This window comes from Ornithodoros turicata, chromosome 9, assembly GCF_037126465.1.
Source record: "Ornithodoros turicata isolate Travis chromosome 9, ASM3712646v1, whole genome shotgun sequence".
Taxonomy (NCBI): Eukaryota; Metazoa; Arthropoda; class Arachnida; order Ixodida; family Argasidae; genus Ornithodoros; species Ornithodoros turicata.
The window spans coordinates 35,035,573-35,060,506 of record NC_088209.1 but is presented as its reverse complement, the minus strand read 5'-3'; the positions used below and the strand labels follow the sequence as shown (position 1 = coordinate 35,060,506).

The following is a 24,934-nucleotide window of genomic DNA, read 5'->3' as shown; positions in this document are numbered from 1 at the left end:
GAGCGGTATCCCTGGGAGTTTCAATCCGACGTTTTGGGGACGTGCGTCGGATGAGTTTCGCACATCACTGGGACGTCCACAATATCCGCGCAACGACATCGCAGAAACGTCCCTCGGATCCGTTTGTGTCGTCTGGGGCTTGTCTTAATTGTGCTGTCAGAGGTCGTTTTCCTGCATAAGCAAAACTACATCATGGAGCCGGCGGGGGAGACTTGACTCTTCCGTGGGCCGAATTTAGTGCGTATATTTCGACCAAATCAGATGCGACGTGAGAAATTTTGCGGTTAGGTACAAATTAAGATGATCGCAGCCTAGAATTGCTAAATCTGTTCCCGACAATTAAGAGGCTGTTCGAGAAATACAACACGGGAATCCGTCATTCACTTCCGGTGAACGAATGTTCAGTATGGCAAAAGACGTCCGGTCGTCCGAAAAGACGTCCGAAGCGGGCAAGGCTATAGCGGATGACAACCTTCAGCATCAACTGCTATTACGCTGCAATAAATATTATCTATAATAAATATTATCTAAAATAAATATTATCTATAGTTTTTGCCTATCAGTCTCGCTTCTGCATGGATTTAGTGGCACTGATTTGGGAAATATTCGGGTGGCTATTGCCTGTAGCAAAGAAAGCAAGGAAGAAAACTCATGCGCGGCACGTTTGAGGCTTATGCCCTAAACACGTAAATGTAATGCCAGAGTAATGTCATTACTTGATGAAAATAATGGCATTACTAATGCATTACTAACCTCGAAAAAGTAATGAGTAATATAATGCATTACTTTATGTAAAAGTAATGATCGAGGAATGGTAATGCATTATAAAATAAAAGTAATTTCCCCACCTCTGCTTCAGACCTCCAGAAGCCAAATGTTACAGCGATCAGTATGCAATGTTCGTCATGCACGTCGACATTAGTCAGCAATTTTTGTTTAGTCATACCCCCCCCCCCCCCAACAACAACCAAACGGCGCCTGTCGTGTGGAGAGGGAAGCATCCTCACTTGGACAGATGAGGTTGAGGATGGCCTTACCTCACGGATACGAAGTTGAGTTGAGGAAAACTTCCAGGAGAAAGATAGAGGGAAGGTAAGGAAAACTTTCCAACAAGACTGAGGTGAGGAAAATTTCCCTAGGGAGATTGAGGTGAGGAGAAACTGAGTAAATTTGAAGTCATGCCTCTCTCCCACACCGATGCTTAGACCAGAACCTGCTGGGTCACTTGCTCACCTCAAGTCGTGCGTGTCTAGGCTCTCGCCCTTTGTCCTATTTGCGCCTTTAGTTCTTATCTCACCACCTAGCCCAACTATAGCAACTTTCATGTGCAAACTTGACAGTCAAGGAAAGATATGCAACATGTGTTCTCACTCGACTGTTTGCAATACAGGAAAATCATGCTGGAGCTCAACAAGTACTCATCCTTAATTATTTAACGTCGGCAATGTTTTTAGCCCTACTTCCCGTTATTGGTTTCAGAAACATCGCCAACAGTCATTTGCAACTTTTGCAGCTGGCACCATCATCACACACCATCACACCACACACACATCACCACACCACACTTTCGGTTCCAATGCCAGCTAAGGCACACAACCACACTTCTTTGTTGATATTCGAGATTTTTTTGGAAATCACATGACCGCCCATGGCTTCCAGTCTTGTACTTCATAACATGACACCACACACTGGACTCTCCTCCACACCAGACCACGCAGCATGCCGATCTAAATTCACTAAAACTATCACAGAACTTTTATTTTTAGACAACCTATGCCGTTCGATTTGAAGAAGTTCTCACATTAAAACCTATGTGTGCTGCAGACTTCTGTTGTACACACCATTACCTGTGTTATGTATGGAAACACGTAAATGATTTCATTTAATCCGATTATGTATTTTGTGTAGACAAACGCTTTGTGTGTCAAGTGTATCTCAATATATGTGTTGCTGTCGTTGGCCAGATTGTTGGTGGCATGTCCCAAATACAGATACGTCTTGAAATCAAATAAATAATAAAAAATGCCACCACCCCAGCGTCTGGCTATTATACTATATTATCAGATCGATCACATACTGAAGCTTTGCATCTTCCAACAGATATTCACTCCGTTGGTGTCAGTGGTGCTGACGGTGGTAAAGAAAGATTTCAATGACTGGCAACTGCACTGTCTCAGACAGGTACCCTGTGCCACACAGTAAGACTTCATCTCCCATCTGCACGACGCAACCACCTTCTGCTCGTGATCTGCACCACATTTCGGTAGAGCTTAGGCAAGATCCTGAGGAATGCCATAACACTTTTGGGTCTTCAGGCCTTCGGGCCTCTTCCACCATATCCAGGTGCTGTTCCTATTCCACACTTTCGCAAGTTTGGCTCCTCTCGGTCCTGCGAGCATGACTGTTTTCCATGATGTTGTCACCCGCTTGCAACCAAAAGTTGCTGCACAGTCGTCAACACTTACAAACTTGTATTGCAGATATGTGCAGCTATCTATATTGCATTTTCACTGTTAGGAGAGGACATCTCACTTCGTATAGCAAAAAGCACACTTTTCTGCTGCTTGATTTCTAGGTGCACACCAATCCTTCGTTCTTGAACAACCCAGCATAAGCCACAAGCTAGACTGAACTTGGTTGCCATACCCATTCCTAGTGTTCTATGCCCGATTCTGTGGGGCAGCGCAACGTGGCTGCACGTGACAATACAAACAGCGAAAATACATTGTACGAGGGGTGTTCAAGTCAAACCGGGATTTTCTGTCTCCTGAGTGTACAAATGGCACCCGCTACTTCTTTTTCGTCATTTTCACACGTAACAGGCCTCCACGTTCACCACGTAGTGGTCCAAAGCTTGTGCAAAACAGAAGACACGTGCTGGACAAGATGGCCGACAATGAGGTGAGCGCGCACATCTAACAGCGAATTGTCAAGAAGTTTCTCGTGAATGAATGCATAAAGTCATCTGAAATTCACAAAAGACTTCAGGCTCAGTACGACCACGATACACTTAGCTGCAGCAAAGCGTTTGAGGGGTGCAAACGGTTCCAAGACGGCCGTACATCAGTGCAGGAAGCACCCCGTCTGCGGGTAAGGTCATGGCCACGGTTTTCTGGGACAAGGCTGGCGTTGTTCATGTTGATTTTCTGCCCAGTGGTACCACCATCAATAATGCATATTACTGCCAGGATATCAGGGATGTGCGTAAGGCACTGAAGCCAAAGCGGCCGGGCCTCATCACCAAAGGAGTCCTCCTCCTACAGGACAATGCACGCCCGCATACCGCGCACCTCACGACACGCACCTTACAGGAACTTGGATGGGAGTTGCTGCCACACCCCCCTTACAGTCCAGACCTCGCCCCCAGCGATTTCCATCTCTTCGGGCCACTTAAGGCGTTCCTTGGGGGCCGCCACTTCAGCTGCGACGACAAGGTCAAGAATGCGGTCCGATCATGGCTGCTATGTGCCGGTAAGGATTTCTACGCTGCTGGCATCCAAGCCCTCGTGAAACGCTGGGACAAGTGCACTAGTGCAGCTGGAGATTACGTTGAAAAATAAAACTGATTTCTCGCCTGTAAGTTCATTTTACTTTTGCGAAAAATGAAAAGTCCCGGTTTGACTTGAACACCCCTCGTACATGATTTCCGCACAGGAGAATGGTGCATACATCCTACACATCATCCAGGTAAGCACAAATTGCTTTAATGTAGCATCATATGAAATGTGAAATCTAATGATGTTAGATGAATGAAAACTGGTATGAACTTCAGTGTTCATTCTATATAGCAAAGAATGCATTAGTCTTTGCAGCAGCCTTGTGTTTTAGGGTTAAACGCGGAGAAACCCGTTCTTATCCCCGATTTGTATCACTCTCACTATAGGTAAAACCAGTGGTTTACCAAGAGTTTCCTCCTCGGCTCCGCAAGGGGGCGTATTTACATGCTTTTGACGACATATTGTGCAATCTCACAAAATTTTAGGGGGGGGGGGGGGGGGGGGGGGGGGGGGGGGTCTGGATAAATCACTGGGTAAAACCCTGGAACCAAACTCAGACTTGCCAACAGTGCCAAGACACACTAAATACTTCGCACTATGTGCTAGCACCTTGCATTTTTTTTCTATTCCATCTAAAAATCTGTTCTTTCACATGACACCACCAAGTTTTACCCTGCTTCACAGCTTCTAACACAACCAGATTTTCACCCCCAACATGAGAGAACATAACACCAAGGCTCTTAAAGAAAAGTGTCTAATTTCAACTCTCTTCGAGACCAGAAATAAGTGCTGCAACGTTTTCAGTAGAAAAGCTCTGTATTCTGTACAGAATGCTACTACATGATGAGTGGACAATAAACTTTCCCAGGGTATCAACAATGCAACAAATGACGTGTCTCTCATGATGACATGCTCCTTAATGTATTAAAACATCTCACCTAGTATATAAAATTTATTTAAAAGTCTTAATGTAGTGCACAGTACTGCACCTCACCCCTGCAAAATAATAACAGTTAATTCGCTCATTTGATGTCGAAATTAAGCGCAACAAGAAAGGTCCCAAGACCTTTTGGCACATTTTTCCCTTTGAACTTAAGGTCAGCATTAAAAAAAAAAAAGAGAATGCTAGTCTCACAAGACACTGGCAAGATCTCGGAGTTTTCTTTCGGAAAGACGAGGCTTCAGTGGTCTGCCTCACACACAATGTACATTCAGAAAAGTAGCTTAGCCACAATCAGTGTGCTTTAGATTCACCTATTGCACAGTGTGAAAGGTATAGCACCGCCCCTAGCACCCATAGAACCATTACCAAACATACTGAAGATTCGGGCAATCTTCTAGCGTGTCCCAATGGAAAGAATCTAAAATGCAGCCCAGTTTGGAAAAAAGTCTCTGGAATATCTTCAATAATCTGACAATCTTAATCTGTTAACAGACTTCAAACTTACAGCCTGACCTAAAAGTCTTTCTGAGAATATTCGTGAAGGCACATTCAGACTGATACACTGGCAAACTTTGGACTTGGGCTTTCAAGACTAGAGTCTGTAAACATTCATTTCACTTTCGATGTTTGCATGTTGCTCTTACGTCAATGAGTGCTTCTTATCTGTACCACACCATGAAAGTATGAAAAAAAAAAAAAAAAATTCACAGTAAGGCACCTTCTTCACAGAACCCAACACCAAACTGGCATCTTGATTTTGACTCACCGATCTAGTCCGTAGAAGGTAATTTCCACGTATTCTATTATTAACATGGCAGCTCAAGTATGACATAGGGGAAAGGGGGTGATAATTTCCACAGAATGTCCTTAGTGCACGAGCACGTGTGTTACCTATTAAACGGATGTCATTCACCTGCCACAAGGGTGTTGCACACGCTTGCTTGATCCGGGTGCATGAGCTCGACGCTCAGAACAGAAAACATGTTCTTACGGAGGAACATTACTTTCAAAAATCGGCATCCCATCCCGAGGTGTCGTCAGGTGGTGGACCTTCTGCATCTGGAGGGTATCTGTCAAAGTTGCTAGTGTCTGTGATGTGTCTGACCTGAAACGCCAAATTGTCAAGATTATTTTGTATCATTTACAATTAAATGTGGTCTCAGCATTTTGATGTGGGAAACTCACGCACATCAAGGTAACAGAAATGGACAGAACACTACATTATTTTGTCAGTTTTGTAAAAGAACAATGTGGGTTGCCCATACACCTATGTATATGCCACAGCGCACCCTTGCATAATATGAATCAATGCTCAGAGGTGAAAGACCTAGAAGTTCTGCCATGGAAATAGCCCGGAGATAGACTTATATTTGAGGTCAGGACGCTATAGCAAAGGGATGGATAACAAAGCCCTGAACTATCCTGGGGTACATCGAAGAAACCCAGCACTCCAAGGACAGAAGAAAAGGACACAGAACAGAATGACGCAGGAAGATCACACAAAGAAGGGAATTTTTCCGGAACAAGAGGGGGAGAAACAAGAAAAATAAATAAATAAATAAATAAGCACTGAAAGGCTGCGAGAAGCTGGCAGCAGCGCGAAGACAACTGACACAGTAATTAAAGCACTGTGTAGGAAAAGCAGAAAAAGTATTTTAGACAGACTACAAAATACTCCTTGGAAAAAGTTACTAGGAAGGTACTACATACATGTAAAAACATACTTACAATACTTAAAATACGTACAAATCTGCCTATGGCACACTCCTGCCACAAAGGGCAGACTGAGCAAGTTAGCATGGTGTTATGCTGAGAACACGGGGACAATAGGCTCCTTTGCAAAGGGACAAGAAGTGTCACGGATGTACAACACGAAGCTCATATATGTAGCCCTATATGTATGGAAGTATGTAGTGTGCAAGAAGGAAGACATCTGCCTACCTGTGGTACAATAGGAGGCCTCAGTGTCCTGTTGTGAAGTCCTTCCCAATTGAACCCATCAAACCATCTGAAAGGTTTATTTGCGTTTGTAAATTAATGGTACCCAGAAAAATATATGTATTCCTACACCATCATGTTTAACCCCCGTAACTCCTATTACCACGTTTTATGAAATCCTATTGCACAGTCGCAAGTTCTGTCTAAGACGTAAGGCGGCATAACACAAACAAAATGAGCATAATAGGACCTACTTGTGCTTCATGATATCCCTAATTCCTCCCTTGCCATAGCCCAGCCTTTCATTTGGATTGTCCCTGTGGATAACGTACATTACATGAAATGCTTACACATTTTCAAAAAAATATTCACTGCCATCTTCTTCAAGCATGGCCCAATCCTACTTACAAAATCAATTATTCAACATCATGTAGAACAGTGGTTCTCCACCCAATAACCCGTGGTTATGCCATCATGGCTTTGAGGAAGCTTCTACTACACAATGGTTGACATCAGTGTGTAGAAGTGAGTCAGGGCCAGTGATTTATCCAGACCCCCCCTACACCCGCTGAAATGTTCAGTGACACCCCACTAACTTTTTTACCTGTGTACCCCGTACAGGGGGGTGCCCTTGCAATGTGAGCTTTAGACATATATGTCGGTAATGATAAGTTAAGCTGTAATGACATAACTATAATAATGCCCCCCCCCCCCATTTTTTTCCCACACCCCTCCATGCTTGGGATTCTGGATAAACCAGTCAGGCGAGCTAGACATTGTACAAGTATTGTATTACCAATTTTGTACAATTTATTACAATTTTGAACAAAATCAGGGATATGTTGCCTACATTAGCTTTAGCAGATATATTTACTGAAGGCAGTGCAACAAATATTTATATATAGAAAAATACTACATATAAACTGTATATAAATATGCAGTTGATCACCAATATTTATCGAATGTTACAGCTAGTATTCTTGCCCTGTACAAAAGAAGACAGCTCAAGATGCTTTGCAAAATTAAAATACACGGCATTCCCAGAGATAAAGTACCTGCAAAGTTTCTTGATTAGAGCTGCTGCATTTCGTGCAATGCACCGAGGAAAGTCAATTGCATCGATCCCTTTCAAGATGATGTTGTAAGTTTTCATGAAGTCGGGGTCAGTGAATGGTGGCCTGAATCGGGGAAGAAAATGTACCTATAAGTGACATCTAATAACACTAGCACACTACACTGTAGTCTAACTTATGCCAAGCAGAGAAGAAGCACTTACGCTCCTGTTAGAAGCTCGAACATGAGAACACCTAGGGACCAGTAGTCGGCAGATATGTCGTGACCTCGGTTTAGAATGACCTCAGGGGCAACGTACTCTGGTGTTCCACAGAAGGTCCAGGTCTTCCTGCCGTTTGTTAATTTCTTTGCAAATCCAAAATCAACCTAAAAAAGAATGGTCTCATAGCTTTCAACACCGCTTGAGATTTTTGTCTGCAGGCTGCACAGCACACTGCGACACAGAGTCAGTGTGGCCTCCTCGTGCATCCTAATGTAGCCTTTTTGTGCCACTTTGAACCCGCAGGCTTTTGGGTAACTGTATGTATGACGCCATGTTTGGTTTGCAGAAGTGTACAAACATTATACCGGAAGCACTCGTATCATACCACAATGCGGTCAGGGGAGTTGGGAATCCTGGGCCACTTTTGAAGTCCCAGGATTTCTGGAGTTTTCCCCGACTAATCGCAGGATCCCGGGATGGGATTGCGGGGTTGATCTAACACTGAAACAGTACGTATACACAACCTTTGTGTAGTCATTCTGATGATTCCTTTTTCCTGTCATTGTTGCGCGGTTCTGTGTCATGACTGCACCAACAATAGGTTTGCTGTACTCACCGCAAATCCCGGGATTTTTTAAAAAAAAGTTTCGGGATTTCGGGACATGAAACGCAGCCGGGATCCTGGGATACGGGATATCCCAGATACCAACACTAGTCGTGACCGCATATATATGACGTTGTGAATGTGTACTCATTTAATGCAAAGCAATGAATGTGGAAAGCAGTTCCTAGATCATGTTTAGAGCCTGAAGTTTTCGGGAAATATTTTTTCCTACATTCGGGGAGTAAAAATCGGGTAAATAAACATGTGCACTAAATTCATGCAAATTTGGGTGAAAAAACTTCCAGTATGCTAAATTTGGGGAGAAATCGGGCTCAGTTATTCAAACTAATTGTAGCGGTTTGGTACAAATGGTGATAACTGCATTTTTCTAGCTGCATTTTCTGCAGCTAGTGCACTTTCTGCATTTTCATAACTGCGAGAAAGCAATAATTTTTTTTTATTTTCAACCCAAAAATCTGCTTTTCCGCCCAATGTCGCCCCATTTTACCTACACTGTTTTACGGCTCCTGAAATAAAACCCAATATTTACTCCCCAACAACAACAACAACAACAACAAAAAAAAAAAAAAAAAAACAAGGCCCTATTTCTAGGGCAGCTGTTGTGGTGCATATGCCTGTTTTTTTTCTATGCACTGTAATACTTTGGTGTAGATTTAGCAAAACACTGTACTAGCTTTGGGATGGTCACAGTTGCATAGGACTCTACGCTTGACAAACACTAGGCAGATTTTGTGCGCTTTCTGTGTATTATGCGTAGCAGCTAGACTGTGGGTACCAGAAACCGGCTGCTGGACAAAAGCTTGGCGGACAAAAGCTCGGCGGACAAAAGCTCGGCGGACAAAAGCTCAGCGGACAAAAGCTCACCGCACTGCCCACCTCTTTTTAAAATGGAACATTTATTTCCATGGTCATAAAAATCCTCAAAATAGTGTGAAATATGTAAAAGGCTCTCCTGACCTAACCTTGGCCAGTCTCGACGGGTGCATATATTCTACATGAACTGACCCACTCCCCACCTTTGAAACACGTAAAAGGCTCTCCTGAACTAACCTTTGTCAGTCTCTACAGGTGCAAAAAGTCCATTTTCCTCCTCAGCCAACTCAGAATGAGCCTTTGATTGACCTGTCCTAATTATTATTATTAGTGCCCAAGAATGTAATAAATAAAGCAGTTGCAAAAGAAGCGGCAAATAAAGCGGTGACCTTATGTCCACCCCCTGTGAGCTTTTGTCCGGTGAGCTTATGTCCGGTGAGCTTATGTCCGGTGAGCTTATGTCCGGTGAGCTTATGCCCGGTGAGCTTATGCCCGGTGAGCTTATGCCCGGTGAGCTTATGCCCGGTGAGCTTATGCCCGGTGAGCTTATGCCCGGTGAGCTTATGCCCGGTGAGCTTATGCCCGGTGAGCTTATGCCCGGTGAGCTTATGTCCGGTGAGCTTATATCTGGTGAGCTTTTGTCCACGCCCCCCCAGAAACCACCATTTTGTGAGCGCAGTACAAAATGCGAGTAATTACCAGTTTGATGTAACCGGTGACATCCAGAAGCATATTTTCTGGTTTCAGGTCTCTGTAGATGATATTCCTGGCATGCAGGTAGTCAAAGGCTTTCACGACGCATGCTGTGTAGAACCTTGTCGTGTTGTCATCAAAATTCCCCCTAAAGGATCAATGATACTGGTTTGAAAGTATGACGCATGTACAGTAACAATATGACTGCCCCACTACCCTACTACCTTTCTATATGATAACATTTATGGTACTGTAAACCTTTATGACCGATGTGGTAACACTTGCATATCATAAATGAAAGGTGGATGTAAATCGTTACCAGTCACACGTGTGTTAGAAACAGAGGATTGTATGTTTGACAGACAATCTGTAAAATCCTGTAACCTCACCTAATTAACATATATCCAATTTGCTTCCTACTCTAAACATAACAGCTACAATATTAAAGTGTGGGGAGTACATTACGACACATAACTACAACAAGACACTAGAACAAGACAATTTTACGTAGTTAGAAGGCACTTTCTTAAGAAAAATCACTTTTGAAAAGTTATACAAGAACGTTTTTGGAGCTCTTAATAAAGTCGCTTGAAGCATACAAGCTGTTGTGCTTTTAGCATGGACAACTAGAACGGCATGGAGACATTGTGCAGGGCACAGATACTTTAAACCTTAAGATTAACATCAAATCGTAGTGCTACATTTGAGGTTCACACTGATGCTATATATACTGAATTCTGTAACAGAATCCATTCTTCAGATTAGGGTAAAAAAATTGATGTGAAATGAAATGTCAAGCTTGCTCCACCATGAAACCTGCAATTTTGACAATGCTGGTCGATCTGCTTGGATTTATGTTTCTCGGCCGTTCGAAATAGACAGATGCGAGACCTGCTGGTTTATTCTCCAGGGAACAGCGAGCCACATCACACGTATTACTGAGGAAGATCTAAGGCTACAGCGTGGGTCAATTGGCATAGAGCTGGACAAGGTACGTTGTAAAGGTGAAAAAGAACACAATGTGGATAGCCTCTTGTTCAAACTACTAGAAAATATTTTCATTGTACCTTTGGTTATCTAATCTCAGGAGCCAACACCCCGCAAGTGTCAGTGAACACTTACCGGTCCCTTAGTATTGTCCATAGCTCCCCTCCTAGACATGGTTCGAGAAGCATGTAGAGATACTTTCGGTCTTTGAAGGTCTTGAAAAGTCTACACAATCAGATATAACGTACATATTACCCACTAACAAATAAATAATATACTAATCGAATTATGACGTACGCGTTTCAAAGAGGACGTCACTAAACGGTCCTTTCTTGCTGTTGAGAAAAACGTGGAAAAACTCACTTGATAATGAACTCGCAGTTGGTCTCCTCGAGTATCATCTTTTCAGACATTATGTGCTGCTGTTGCCGTGTTTCAACAATCTGTGACTTCTTCATTACTTTCAGTGCAAAGGACCGCATGGGGTCATTCATGCTCTGAACCTAATGAATAGAAATTAAGAACGGAAATATTGTGACGAAGCAGAAATTAGGAGCAGTCATTGATCATGAAGACAAGCACGGTCCAAACCAAGAGGAAGAAAGGTCACATACTCTTTTAAAACAAACATTCATAATTTTAATGCACGATTTATTAAAGGGACTATGAAACGATTTTTTTCTTCGTTTCGTTCGAAAGAAGACATTTTTCTGAGTCTAGAACCAAAATTTTACTTTCGTCGCGTGACCGGATTTCTCGGGAGCGAATTTAAACGGAGCGGCGAAGGGAGGACAGCTGGCGCCCCGCCGTGGCGAGCTGCCGAGCGGAGACACAACGGGTAACTTGACACGACCACGGCCGGCTCAGCAACACGTCATCGTGACGTGTTGCCGAGCCAAGGAATCCTGCCAGGAGCATGCGCCGTAGGATCCCGCGTATGCGTTCATCGGGAGTGGAAATCTCCATGACAGCAGCTTTTGCGCGATCGGCAGATTTCGGCAGATTTCGAGCTCGCGGCATTACTTGCCATTGTGCAACACCGGTGACGTAGCGGGGAACCGAAGTGCGGTCCGTACAGTTACACCATCAGCAGGGAAATATGCGCGGGAGAGGAGGAACGCGGAAGAGAGCTCCTCGCAGAGTGGAGCGATTTCGTCCGGAAAAATTTGTGGCATATTAGTTTCTCTGCGGGAAGAACAGTTTCCATCGAAAAAAGTATGGGGGTTCGGGAAATTTCATAGTCCCTTTAATGTTGCCTTTCTCGACAATACGAAAAATTCATGTACATACCAGCTCTACCCTTCCAAAGCCTCCAACTCCTAGTGTAGCAATCACTCTGAGATCACTAAGCTTCAGTCCAGCAAACTCCTCGATGATCCTGATGTGCGTACGAAGCATGTTATAAACACACGGCAATACGCCGACTCACAAGATGTCCTTACCTATCCTATACTCCTGAGTACAGCATAAAAATATGGAGGGATTTCAAAAATAATTGTAAGACTTTTAGAACTCAAGGAATGTGCTGTACATAGACATGAACAACATGATGAACGACACACTACTGTAATTCGTCTCAGCTTGTCGGTACAAAAGACTGCACTGTAAACTAGACGCTGTTTGTAAGATTCCAAAAATGCATAGAAAAAACAAAACAGCAAAAGATGTGGAAGAAAACATATACTGAAACACTTACCTCTGTCTGACTTCAAGGTCTTCATCATATTGTTTGCCTCTAATTTCATCGATGTTGCTCATCAACTGATTGAAGGAGCTGTAAGAAATCAAATGTGTCTGAGTTGCATGTTTGCTTGAGGCTGTCATACAATGATCAATGAATCAATGCTATGCAGAATGATCATATTTGCTCATGGTGTACATCAATCTAGACCCATGGCTGAACATGACATACATGCATGGGGGTCACTCGAAATACGTGTCTAATGCACAGTGACGTAGCCAGGAGGTTTAGGGGTTAACCCCCCCCCCCCCCAAATTGTACCTTTGGTAGTGCATTTGAGAGGGGGAAAATAGGGGGAAATCCTTTTCCCAAATGTAAAGTCCCCATATAGAACCCCTCGAAATATCTTCCTGGCTACGCCACTGCTAATGCTTGGAAAAGGTAACGATAAGACTAGTTAGGAGTTAAATGCTACAGAGACCCATAAAGAACACTGGTTGATTGAGTTCTCCCTGTACAAATTGTAAAAATTAAAATTCCGGCTGTTCATTCAGAATGTCTCGTACCGGCACAATAAAGTTGTTGTTGTTGTTGCTGTTGTTCTCATACTGGCATGCTAAGCATAGTGTAGTTGGCTTTGGCCAAACAAAACAAATGCCATAACACTGTACATGAAAGGGAAGCGAGCAGGCTTGACATGCTCATGCTCTGCGTGCATGTACATGACTTTCTTACTGAATTTATTTCGTTACTGCTTTACAGCTTCAATTTCAAGACAAGAGATATCCACCATCTTCTCAAAAAAAAATAAATAAAAAGGATACACTACTACTACCAATGTACAGGAATTGTCCTTCATTTCACAAAGATAAACGTGAAAAGCACCAGAGAGCTTCCATGTGATTTTCCCTCCCACCATAACTCATGTAAACGAGAGCTGCTACACGTCAGAGATATCGTTTTATGGTGAACTAGACATGTATTTTACCTAAAGCCCTTTGTATCAAGAATTTCCAAAACGTTGCGGCATGCAAAGAGTTCAGAAACTCAACTCACTCTCGATCTATGACTAGACATGTTACTCCGTCTGGGTCGTCTGCTATAATGTTTGCTGTCCTGCATTCTTCTCTGCAAGAAATCAAGAAAGCCAGGGATGTGATTTTACCCATCAGGGCAATGGTTGTGACCTTTGTAAATAGGACAAACAGCTATCATCAGGCATTGTCAGTGCTCCACAGAAGTCCTCCAGTCATGAGAAAGATGTTGTGCAAGTGGTAGAAACATTTAATTACGGCAGGAACCAAGACAGTGACATATGCCTGGGATGCTTCAGTGCATCTAATAATGACTTCTGGAATCCACAACATTATGTTGTTGAACATTAACACTCGATTAAATGCATATGAAATATGGTTTTGTACACTACCACTATCCACTTCTCCTGGATTTTTTTGTCAAACTCACCAACCTCAGCAGTTTTGACAGTGCTCAAGGTCATTCAGTTGAACACGGCAAAACTTCAATAGTAGTTCTTTGATGGGTTAATGACATTTTTAAAACTGCAAAATCAATTTCTCAAGTTTAATTAAAAATTAACTAACGGGTACAAAATTAATTATAAATGATAATTAATTCAAAATAAAGTCATGTTTAATTAAAAATTAACAGGTTAAAAAATTTCCACAATTTTCATACCCAATTCCTTAAGAGAAAAGCTGCTAATGTTTGCAGATTTGTGCAGTCATGATTCTCAATTAGAGCAACACCAATAATAAACCAGGGTAACAAACTATCTATGCATTCCCCCCCCCCCATAAAACTTAACTATTCAAACCTCAAAACACACAGTAACCTGTCTATATATAATCAATTCCGATGCATGTCCCTCTCTTCTCCAACTAGTACATCCCCTACATATATTTCTAAATCAGGAGGCATGAAAGTGGCAATGACCTCTCACCACAGCTCGTACAAAATGGCGGGCTACACGGGCGAACACTAGCAGGAGCTGCTGGGCCTAAAGTCACTGACACACACACACACACTGCTACCGACACAGTCACAATCACGAGGGTACACCACAGTATGCAGCAGGGGCTAGAATATTCCAGCAGTTTCCACCCAAAGGGGTACAGCTCCCACCGCCACAAGAGGACATGTGAAGACGGGGGTGCCATGCAGCACCGTCACTCACCCTTGCAGAGCTTTCTCCCCAAAGAAATCGCCTTTGTGTAAGTGCCTGATGAAGATTTCTTCAACACCACCCTCCTCTGCTCCAGCCTTCCTGGTTACCTTGACCTGGACAACAAAGGAGAAGGTAGAACCAAGAAAAGAGCAAAAGTAAATGTATGTCTCCCCTTGCTACATCAAGTACAAAGATGGAGTGATATTCTAGAGATTAGATCAGGGCAGTGAAGGTCACCTTCAGAGGAGAGCTAATTGATAAAAAAAAAAAAAAAGAAGCTGACTTTGTTCTAGGTTTTACGCTATGTTATCTCCAGATTAGGAAAACAATAACTTTTGCATTCTGCACTCTTAATGAAATAGGTGAAATAGGTGAATTGATAAAAAAGAAACAGAAGCTGACTTTGTTCTAGGCTTTATGCTATGTTATCTCCAGATTAGGAAAACAATAACTTTTGCATTCTATGCACTCTTAATGAAATAGATGAATACATGCATAGCTTATATGTAGATAGGGTTTTATGTTTTTTGAAAATGGGGGGGGGGGGGGGGGGAAGTAGGTACGGTAAATATCTGGTTTTACTTCAGGAGCTGTAAAACAGGGTAAAATCGGGCGATATCAGGTGGAAAAGAATGTGTTCGGGTCAAACTAGAAAGAAGAGTGCTTCGCGCACTTTACATTAACACAAGATACAAAACGGCAGTGTTTAGCACTCGGCTGTACTGGCACCTGGCCAAGTTAGTTTCCAGTTTTTTAGGGGGGTTTTACCCCAAGTGACAATGGGGGGGTGAATTGGGGGGGTAAAAATGGGTTTTGCAAAAAAATTGGGCAAAAAAACACAGGGCCTTATATGTAGAGTCCTGCGTGATGCTCGTGCACTGCAGAGAACTCACACGTTCCTGCGGGTGCGTGTCCCGATTTACGATATTGTGCAATAGATTTGCGATAGCAGCTGGTCGGGTGCAGGTGTTGTTTTTGACACCAGCATAAGTAGTGGGTTTGATCAGGATAAGACACTTTCCAAAAAAAAAAAAAAGAATAGAAGAAATTTAATTAGTCAAGCTTCAGCATCATTTCGTTACTTACTAATAACGCGGCCCAATGGATCAACACACGACCCATCAGGGACGGCCTTCAGGAGCACTCGCATCTCACACCTGTTCGTTCTCGTCACAGGTGGCGGGTCGGGTGTGGATGGGACAGAGCCATTTATAGGGAGAGTTTGGCTATTCTTTGATCTTTTGCCGCCTCGTGGGTGGAGCCTATTTTGACGTCAGAATCGTCGTTGCACCGCCCAAAAAGCCTGAATCCAAGCAGAATCCGCTTATCAGCCATCTGGTGCGCGCCATATTGATGCTGTCCGTCAGCTTTGTTGTCGCAATGAATGCGATCTACAGGAATAATCGGCTTATGACCCACAGCCGCCTGTGATAAGGGGTTCTTTGGTGCCCAAACCGAAAGAAGTCAAGGACGAAGGGCTTTCGAAGAACAATGTACGCACGTGTCTTGCCGCCTTGCATCGTAAACAACGATCAGCACCAATATGACGTCGGCGACCGGCTGGCAACGGGACAACAATAGAGCATGGCAAGGGAGGTGGGTTAGCCCTGACGTCGCATGACGCACTTCAAGTTAGGCTCCTCCTAATGGCCAAACTCTCCCTATAAACGGCTCTGGGATGGGATTTCTCAAAAAACGTGCTGGTGGAAGGGGATTTCATTTTATAATAGAACACAGGTTACAGGTCAGATGCGTGTCTTGCACAAGTGGGTGCAGGATGAGTACAGGGTGGGTACGGACGCGGAACAAACAACTCCGACCTGCACAGGGCTCTTAATTTCAATACGGTAACTCACGAATGTCACTTAACGTGTAAAATTTAAGGGAATTCAGCAAAGGTAACTTGCATGTCAAGCTGAGGAAGGCATAAGAGAAGGTGTGGTAGCTAATGAAATACGAGACATATTACAGAAGGCGAGATATTGTTTCGGTGTATGTGCAGTGTGGTATGCACAAGGTCAAGTTTTTGTATGTGGGGCATCCAGAAAGGGCATCAGAAGTCCTTTGCACAATGGAATGGGATGAACTGAAGTTTGAAGTTGTAGCAAGAACTCTTTCACGATCCTACTACAAAGAACAACTTGTACTCACAGTTCCTTTACTAATGATAAAGAAAGTGTCTCCATGTGCACCTTGTCTGATGATGTAGTCCCCCTGGCTATAATTAGTCTGTGGAGAAACACAGATTGCAAGCATATTACACCATCTAGCAATGCCATAAAATATCGGCATCACACAACAACAAAAAAAACGACTCTTTGCAACACAGAGCCATAAAGAACTGACCTCCTCAAGGACATCCGAAATCTTGACCACGGTCTCCTCAGGAAGCTTGCGGAAGGTTGGCACACTGAGGGAATTCACATGAGTTCAGTCACGTGCAGGTCAACCTGACGATTAGTGTACCTTTTCAGGAAGTCTGTGTATTCGGACTGCCGCACCAACCCAGTTCGCATCATGATGGTCTGGAAACATTGTCTTTCGATGGCCCATAGTTTGCAGTCATTAATTGCTGTGAACAGTGCCAAGTGAGGCAGTGGCAGAGATGGATGCATGATTCAAGTCTTGGGTCGGGAATGGTCACCTCAATGTGCATCGCTCAACAAAGCAAAGCAACCAAAAAGTGTCTAATGAAGTAAACACGACGCAAAAGACAAAGGGCCCTCCGTCCCTTTGACTTTTGCGTCGTGTTTACTTCATTATGCACTCGCACCAACTAGCCCAATTGCTCGTCGTGTTGCAAAAAGTGTCATGTGTGACTACAATAAGGTATTAATAAACTTTGGCATAATCTTGAGAAAAAACAAAAAATACTCTCACTAGATTTTTTTCGGGTCGAACAGCCATATAACTACAAGGTATTAATCAACCTTGGACATGATATTGAGAAGAAAAAAAAAACACATTTCCAATGAGGCTGTCGTCAGGTTGAACAGCTGAAAGAAATGTTTCTCTTCACATATATTGTGATGGGGGACCCTCTCCCTAACATTACTAGGTTCGTTTGTGAGCGACGTAAAGTATGATGCATAATGTAATGCCATGCCATGCATGCGTAATGCCATTTTTTCACTGACGTAAAGTAATACCTGATCAAATACAGGAAGCACCAAATAGTGGTTTACCTTTGACAGTTGCAGTCCTTGTGCAGTTGTAGAGGATAGCTAGCTCGCCAAAGGCTTTCCCAGGTCCCATGGTGCAAAGGAACTTCCCCTCTTTCGTGACTTCCACCCTACCCTCTTGAAATACAAATAATACACATTAGAACAGCCAGACCTTCATCTTATACTGAAGACATTACAAGCTGTAGCAAATGTTACAATTTTTTTTACTTTATTCGTTTCGTTTCCTGTTACGCCATATGATTCTGGGTGACATATGGGAAGCAAATATAAAAAGGAAGACAGACGCCAAACGCAAGAGCGTGCACAGCGCAATTACACAACAGCAGATAGAGAGATCGTGCATCGTGCATATTATCATCAAGAAAGGTACATATAATCAGCATCCTACGAACCTTCCATAACATAGACGACTGAGCCAACATCCCCTTCTTTGATAATAAGGCTGTCCTGAGCATACTCCACAGGATACATGCAATCCGTTATCTCCTTCACCTGCACGGTCTCTAGATTCTTCATGAAGTCATTGTCGAGGATGGCCTGCTTTATCAGCTGTCGGGATCTTCAAAGAAATATTAAAAGAGAAAAAAAGAAAGGCGAGAGGATAAGTTGATTGCTCCAAAACAGACATAAAACCTAACAAATACTTGCCAAATGAAAGATACTCCCATACACACTTTCTTTTTTTTTTAACCACGTGATATGAACATATCATCTTCGGGAACTCCCTCAAAACACTTCCTCTGGGAAGCGCGTATTTTTGAGAAAAATCGTTCGCAAAAATGCGCGCAGCAGCGGCGAGCTCTCCCAGCGACTTCTGGCATGTTGTGACGTCAGCTCATTCGAGCACTTCTATTGGCTGCCGAGAATTGTCCGTCACACGCGGTCTGCGTCAGACGCATGACGCGCGGCGTTTGATACTACCGCAAAACGAAAGAAAGAAAGAAAACAGAAGGGACGTTTCGTGTACCCAGTCTCGGGGTTTTCGATATCCATGTGACAGTCGAGGAAAGATGCTTTTCTGAGACGCGAGACCAAAGGCCTACAGTCACTGTACGCTGCACGAGTAGGGCCCCCTTGCTCACCAAGACTGCGTGTTCCGCTCGGACATTTTGTGCGTATATCTGCAGTGGCGTCACTAACGGGGTGTGAGGGGTGCCGTCCGCACCGAGTGACGCGACGGAAGGGGGTGACGCGGAGTGATTTATCCAAAACCCCCCTACACCCCCAAATCTGTAGGGGACCCCCTAAAATTGCACAATATTTCGTCAAAAGCATGTAAATACACCCCCTTGCGGAGCCCAACACTGCCCCCCCCCCCCCCAGACGTAATTCTAGGTAAACCACTGGACTGACGCGCCGCACAGTACCGCAGTTAATTATTATTCTTTGCGGTGCGATGACGCGCCCAAAAAAAAAGAAAAGAAAAACAAACAAACAAACCAAAGAGGAGCTGTCTGCAAGCATGTTTTTTTTTTTTTTTTTTCAGTTTCTGCGTGTGGCATAATATCGTTATTTATCATGCATCGCCTGGTACGGAAAGAGCCATTATTTGGTAGAAGGGGTGACGCTAACAGCTCCCGCAACGCATGACGCGTACCCTGTGACGCCGCTGCTCATATATATATATGTGTGTGTCTCAAGCCTTGTAGTCCTAATTTCTACCCCTCCTAACATTTTTCCAGCCCCCTTCCATGTTCCTATAAAGTATTAAGGCGCAGTCAGAGCACATCAGAAATGCAACGCCGTTGCAAGGGTGGAGGCATATCTTATGCTGCTATATGAGCAAGAATGTACAGAAAGCCCCCACCCTTCGTAATATAGCGGCACGATAGCGGCACGGTGCAGTGAAAGGTACTATAAAAAGACCCATATGGAAGAGCGACCGGCCTTGAATCCACGAGTTTCTGGTCAAGGACGAGCACGGCGCTCGCTGCCAGTCTGAATTAGACGCATGAAGTGGCCGTATACCGGTATTATGTCACCTCGCGTATTCACAGTGAGAATGACCTATAGGGGGCGACACCGTCACCTTTGTAGTGTGGATAACACGCCGGTCGATGTTCGGAGTTACGTAATTCCTGCGTATATTCACCGGAAGATCACTTGTGCCGATACTGTTCGGTTCCCCAATGCTCCACCTACTGCAATGAACGCGGAATAAACGTGTAAAGGCAGACGACGCGAGAAAACTATCCACACTACGGTAGTTCATCGTTTCTCCGCAACGCGCCGACACCGTTCGATCTCGGAGCGAATAGCGCCGTTAAAAACGCTGAGTCAAAGCCAGGTGACAAGACTGACTATATGCCTGCGGATCCTTGCAAGTATGCTTGTCTAGACCTCGTTTCTTGGATAGCGCCCCAGCAAAGGACGTGGAACAAACGTTTGAAGTCTGCTTACAAGGTGGAACCTCTGTTCCCGATAGCTCATTTATGCTCGTTAAACGCAACCGCTTCTCAAAATAAATTCTCACCAGAAGGACTCCGGAATAATCCAAACACGAGGATTTCTCACTGCTGCACGCGGAGGCCCTCTCCCCAGGTGTACTGACTCGCTGTTTGATTTCCCCTTGGTTAGTCTTCTGCGAGTGTGTACACGGCAGCAGTCTTCCACATTAATCCTCTCAGTGCTTCTTTGTCGCTAATGTACATCCTTTTGAAATGAATGAGCTAAGCTCGAATCCATAAGATGAACGTATAGAGGAACTTTCAACGACACACACACACTCTAAGAAAAAAACGGAGTAAAATGGGGAGTAATTGCAGCTTCTACACCCCTAGATTGCAATTACGCCCCTAAAGGAGTAAAATTACTCCTTTTTCTTAGGGTGCACGGGATTGAAAAGGCACGTGAAGATTCTGGAATCGCTATACGTCTGAGTTTTGCATTCTGCAGACTTCGAAGCTTTCGGTACTGTACTAATCTGCGTTTCTGAAATGCTAATCTGAACTGTATTCCTGTTGCGTGGGAACAGCATTACAGCGCAAATGGACTGCTCCATTAGCAGGACCCCAGCGCAATCTTAGCCCAACGACACGATATAATTGGGAGTAGTAACGGTGAATCGGCTTATATTTGTGTTACGACACGCTACACTGTGCTATAGGGTAGGACGGCGGATAATTTCGACAATATTTTCTCTGGACTATTCTTCAAGAGGTGTTCAAAATAAAGCGCGCTCGTTGATTGCATTTACAGTCCGCTGATGCTGCCAATGAGCCTGTCATTTGTTTGTTCCCAATTTCTTATACAGTGCGTCGGATATTGTACCCGTAACATTCGAAGCATTCCGTTGGCTCTATTTATTTATTTATTTATTTTTAGAAACCCAAAGGCCAGAAGGCCTATTGCGAGCATGTTCGTTACCCGTTGCCCCTGCACCCCGTTTTACCCCGTGTACCCGTCTGCACCACGGTCCGCAATCGTAACGCGATATCGATTGATCATGATCGATTGATCAACGCGAGCGAAATGCTCGTCAATAAGCTTACAAATTTCTTTTTTTATCTATTTCCGTGTTAGCGCCGCGAAGCAACTGTGGCTATGAGCGACGTGGACAGATGGAGAGAGGACAGCAGGAAGGAATGGGGGATAGAGGGGTTAGTATGCGTCCTGGGCCTACTTCAGGGGGAACTGTGCCGACATTCGTCTGGAAAGTCTTCGGAAAACCCAAGAAAAACCTCAGACAGCACAGCCGGTGACAGGATTCGAACTCGTGCCACCTCCCAGTCTCCGCGTGGAAAGCGATCATCCTAACCACTAGAAAAGCGAGCAAGCAAAAACACGCACTGCCGGCCAGACCTGGTGAAGTCTGTGCAGTGTCTGTTCTTCGAACCCCTTTTTGCGAACCCTAACGGTACCCTGATAAAGCGAGGGGCCTTTGTGCTACTCAAAACACTCGCAAACATGCACAGAATGGCTGTATCGATATTGGCGGCGGAGTGACTTTCCACCGTCGCTCTATAATCTATACCGATGATGAAGGGAAAACAGATCGCCATCGTTAGTGCAGGCCTCATTTTGGCAAAGGAAGTTTTTGGATTCCTTCCAGAGCGGATCGGCGCCGAGCTGTTCGCAGAAGGTCAGTAACCGGTGTCACCGCATGGAAACGCTGGAACATGACATAATTGACGGATCAAACTCGAGAAATGTATGTTCTATTACAGAGGGGGGGACTCGCACGTAAGTTCTGCTCGCATATTCGATTAAAGCTACTGTAAAGCAGCAGGCAAGCTGTTAATATTGGCAGCGGTATTTGAAAGCTTATTCTGAAAGAAACCAACACTGCAAATTTTATGTGCGACAGAAAACTCTAAATATTTTTTAATCACGACTGAAATTGCGGCGAAAAGACGCGGGGCGACGCCTGGTGGGAAACAATCGCCAATTCGTTTACATGTACCCAACCTTCTATCGGCTTAGTCATGGGCTAAGTAACCGGCTTCATGAACTTTCTTTGAAAAGTTTGTTCAAACGAGATAGTTCCTGACATATATTCTCTCAATATGCAAGAACATTGGTACATCGTTGAAATCAGTAACAAACTGTCAGCAGAATCACCTTGAGAGTCACCCACGCAAAAAAGCCCACGCCCGGCAAGCCGGCAAGACGATGGTAGCGGCCCCCAGATGTCGCTGTACGCTCCCATTGTTATTGGCATGTTTATGTTCGCTGCCGTACATGGCGGGAACAGCGGAGTTCGTGTGGGGTCTTAGACACAGGGTTGCCCGTAATATTAAATCTGAGTTTTCTAAAAAGTACGAGGTGGATTTGAACGAAATTTGCGGCGTTTGTACACTGAGTAGCCAGGCTGTCAAGTGAGCCAGCAGTATGGAATTGTATGCCTGCTGCTTTACAGTACCTTTAATTGTTGCGTAAGATTTATTCTGTGTGTTCTAGTAGATATTGGATGAATGAACATGGAAGTGTCGGCTCATCAACATGGATGTAGTGTTTATAGCTGCGTACTGCATGCTAATGAGACGTAATGAAGCTAAATGAATAGGAAGTAAGGGTGGAAAGATGTATAAGGCTCTGGAGCAAACCGACTGAAAGACTGACAAAGTGGAGAAGCCAAGATCCCATAGAGTCAAAATACATTGTCCGCCTGCACCAATTCCTCGAAGAAACGATATCAGTGCATTCATGGGCCACGCTGCCTATGGGGTGAGGGGGGTGAGGGGGGAAGTGCCCAAAACCCAAACCCAAAACAAGTACTCAAAAATTTAGGGGTCTCTCTCCGTTAGTGAGGTGAGAGAGGTTTTTTTTTGTGTGTGTAGAATTTCATATGGTTACTTTTACTTTACTTTAATTTAATTCAGACGTAAATCCAACGTCAGAATTCGCCTAGTCTGTGTACTATGGGTACATATAAATAGGCGCATTCTGTGTGTACTGCGTATGGTTCATGATGTCGTCTCCTTCAAGTGCTAGCACTCACGAAGAGAAGTCAGTCAGTGAAGAGAGAAATTAGCCAGGAACATTTTGTATATGGCCAGATTGAGCTCCAGTTCGTACATGTAAACACAAAGGAAGCAACGAAACGCGTACTACCTTGCAGTCAAGTAAAATCGTAATGAATGCGAGAGAAATATTCTGACCCTTGACACGCGCAGGGAAAAACCGGCCTGTGCATGGCGACGTCTGGCGCCCACCGGTCCCCCAGCCTTCGAGTGGAACGGGACTCAAGGCACATCCGCTTGCGCTATAGATACGCAGCGCTGATACAGATCACTTCACCGGGGAAGATTATTTTTATTTCATTTTATTTTTTATTTCGCCAAAAATGTGTGGGAAATTTCGTTTCCATTACACGGAAGGTGCTACACAAGCTGTCCCGAAGCGTGTCAACATGGCAAAATCGCTGCTGCGGAGCGTTCCCTAGCACAACGGTACTTGACTCTACACTGTATACATCAGGGATTTTTCAAGCATGCCCCCCCGCCCCACAAAAAAGTAATAAGAATAAATAAAATAAAATAAAATAAAAATTGACATGAGCGTACTTCATATCTTTGATTTTATTTTATTCGGGTTTTATTGGCGCATCAGCTGCTAAGGCCAGAGAGCACCAAACGTACTGCATATCTATAAACACTGCAGTAGCGGGACGAGATATGAGTGTCAAAGAGAGATTAGCACGGGATTTTCCTCACGATGTGTGACACCCATTATGAGCTGGCTTCACGGACTTTTTTGGTCTTTCTGGCAGATTTTTTAATACTTGTTTTTGTTGTTCTTTTTTTTTAGACTTGATCCCCTTTTGAGACTTGTGTTTGTGTGCGTCCTATTTTATTTTCCCCTACTCTCGGGTTCTCGTTATGAATGAATGTGCCATCAGCTCGCTTGATTCCTATCTTTTTTTTTATGTATTGTTTGTTGGGAAGGGTGAAGGATCTACGGGTGCAGGTAAACTACGTCCCTGGTGTCATACACGTCCCAACGGAACTCTGCCGACCCCCCCCCCCCTAAACGAGAATCCTGCGCGGATATATATCCCTGTTCTAGTTCTGTAATTTCACAAATCACGGGTGTCTTTCTTTGCAGTGGCACATCAGCAGCTTATAGATCGTGATCATCCCGTGCCAATATTACTCCTCTCGTGCGGCACAACCAACCCACAAAACCCGCCAACTCGTGAAGCGTTTGAGAGAAGAAAAAAAAAATCAAATTGTAACGACGTGTGTCCGTTTCACAGCTCGTCGTTCCAGGGACAACGAGAGAGGATGAACAAGAGACGAAGGAGAGACCCTGTGCCTCATGGAATACGGGTCAACCGACATCAGCCGGTTTTCAGAAGACTCGCGGCCAGCGTTTGTTTCGCAACTTCCGTAGAAAACCGCGGCAAAGCACCCGTCGCCAGATCTTTCAGCGAAGCAGGACGCTCACATGTTCACACCCCCGTCAGGATCACGAAAGACGGGACGCTATATACGCCGTTACCTCGTATTTTCTTGAAAGTACTTTTGGGCGCCTCTGCGTGAATGCTATTTTTCGCAGCGTTGGCTCCGTGTAATAATAAAGACAATATAAAAAGAAGCACGAGTGTGTAGTCTCGATTTAGTTTTTCCTCCTGGTTTCCACCAATGCTGTTACTTTCCCCCCCCCCTCC

General features: G+C 44.2%; 1 protein-coding gene across 1 annotated transcript in view; it reads right to left on the bottom strand.

The window, feature by feature from the left end:
• Positions 1–4,436: 4,436 nt before the first annotated feature.
• Positions 4,437–24,934, bottom strand: part of LOC135368745 (cGMP-dependent protein kinase 1-like) — a 32,934-nt gene continuing 12,436 nt past the window's right edge. Inside the window, exons 2-18 of the mRNA XM_064602234.1 lie at positions 18,216–18,382; positions 17,824–17,937; positions 17,105–17,210; positions 16,985–17,048; positions 16,790–16,867; positions 14,648–14,751; positions 13,510–13,581; positions 12,469–12,546; positions 12,063–12,150; positions 11,136–11,275; positions 10,908–10,997; positions 9,792–9,933; positions 7,655–7,818; positions 7,434–7,556; positions 6,633–6,695; positions 6,382–6,448; positions 4,437–5,545 (exon numbers count right to left, since the gene is read on the bottom strand). Coding sequence (XP_064458304.1) covers positions 5,447–5,545; positions 6,382–6,448; positions 6,633–6,695; positions 7,434–7,556; positions 7,655–7,818; positions 9,792–9,933; positions 10,908–10,997; positions 11,136–11,275; positions 12,063–12,150; positions 12,469–12,546; positions 13,510–13,581; positions 14,648–14,751; positions 16,790–16,867; positions 16,985–17,048; positions 17,105–17,210; positions 17,824–17,937; positions 18,216–18,382 — 1,759 coding nt within the window. The 3' untranslated portion in view covers positions 4,437–5,446. The remainder of the gene's footprint in view (positions 5,546–6,381; positions 6,449–6,632; positions 6,696–7,433; positions 7,557–7,654; positions 7,819–9,791; positions 9,934–10,907; positions 10,998–11,135; positions 11,276–12,062; positions 12,151–12,468; positions 12,547–13,509; positions 13,582–14,647; positions 14,752–16,789; positions 16,868–16,984; positions 17,049–17,104; positions 17,211–17,823; positions 17,938–18,215; positions 18,383–24,934) is intronic.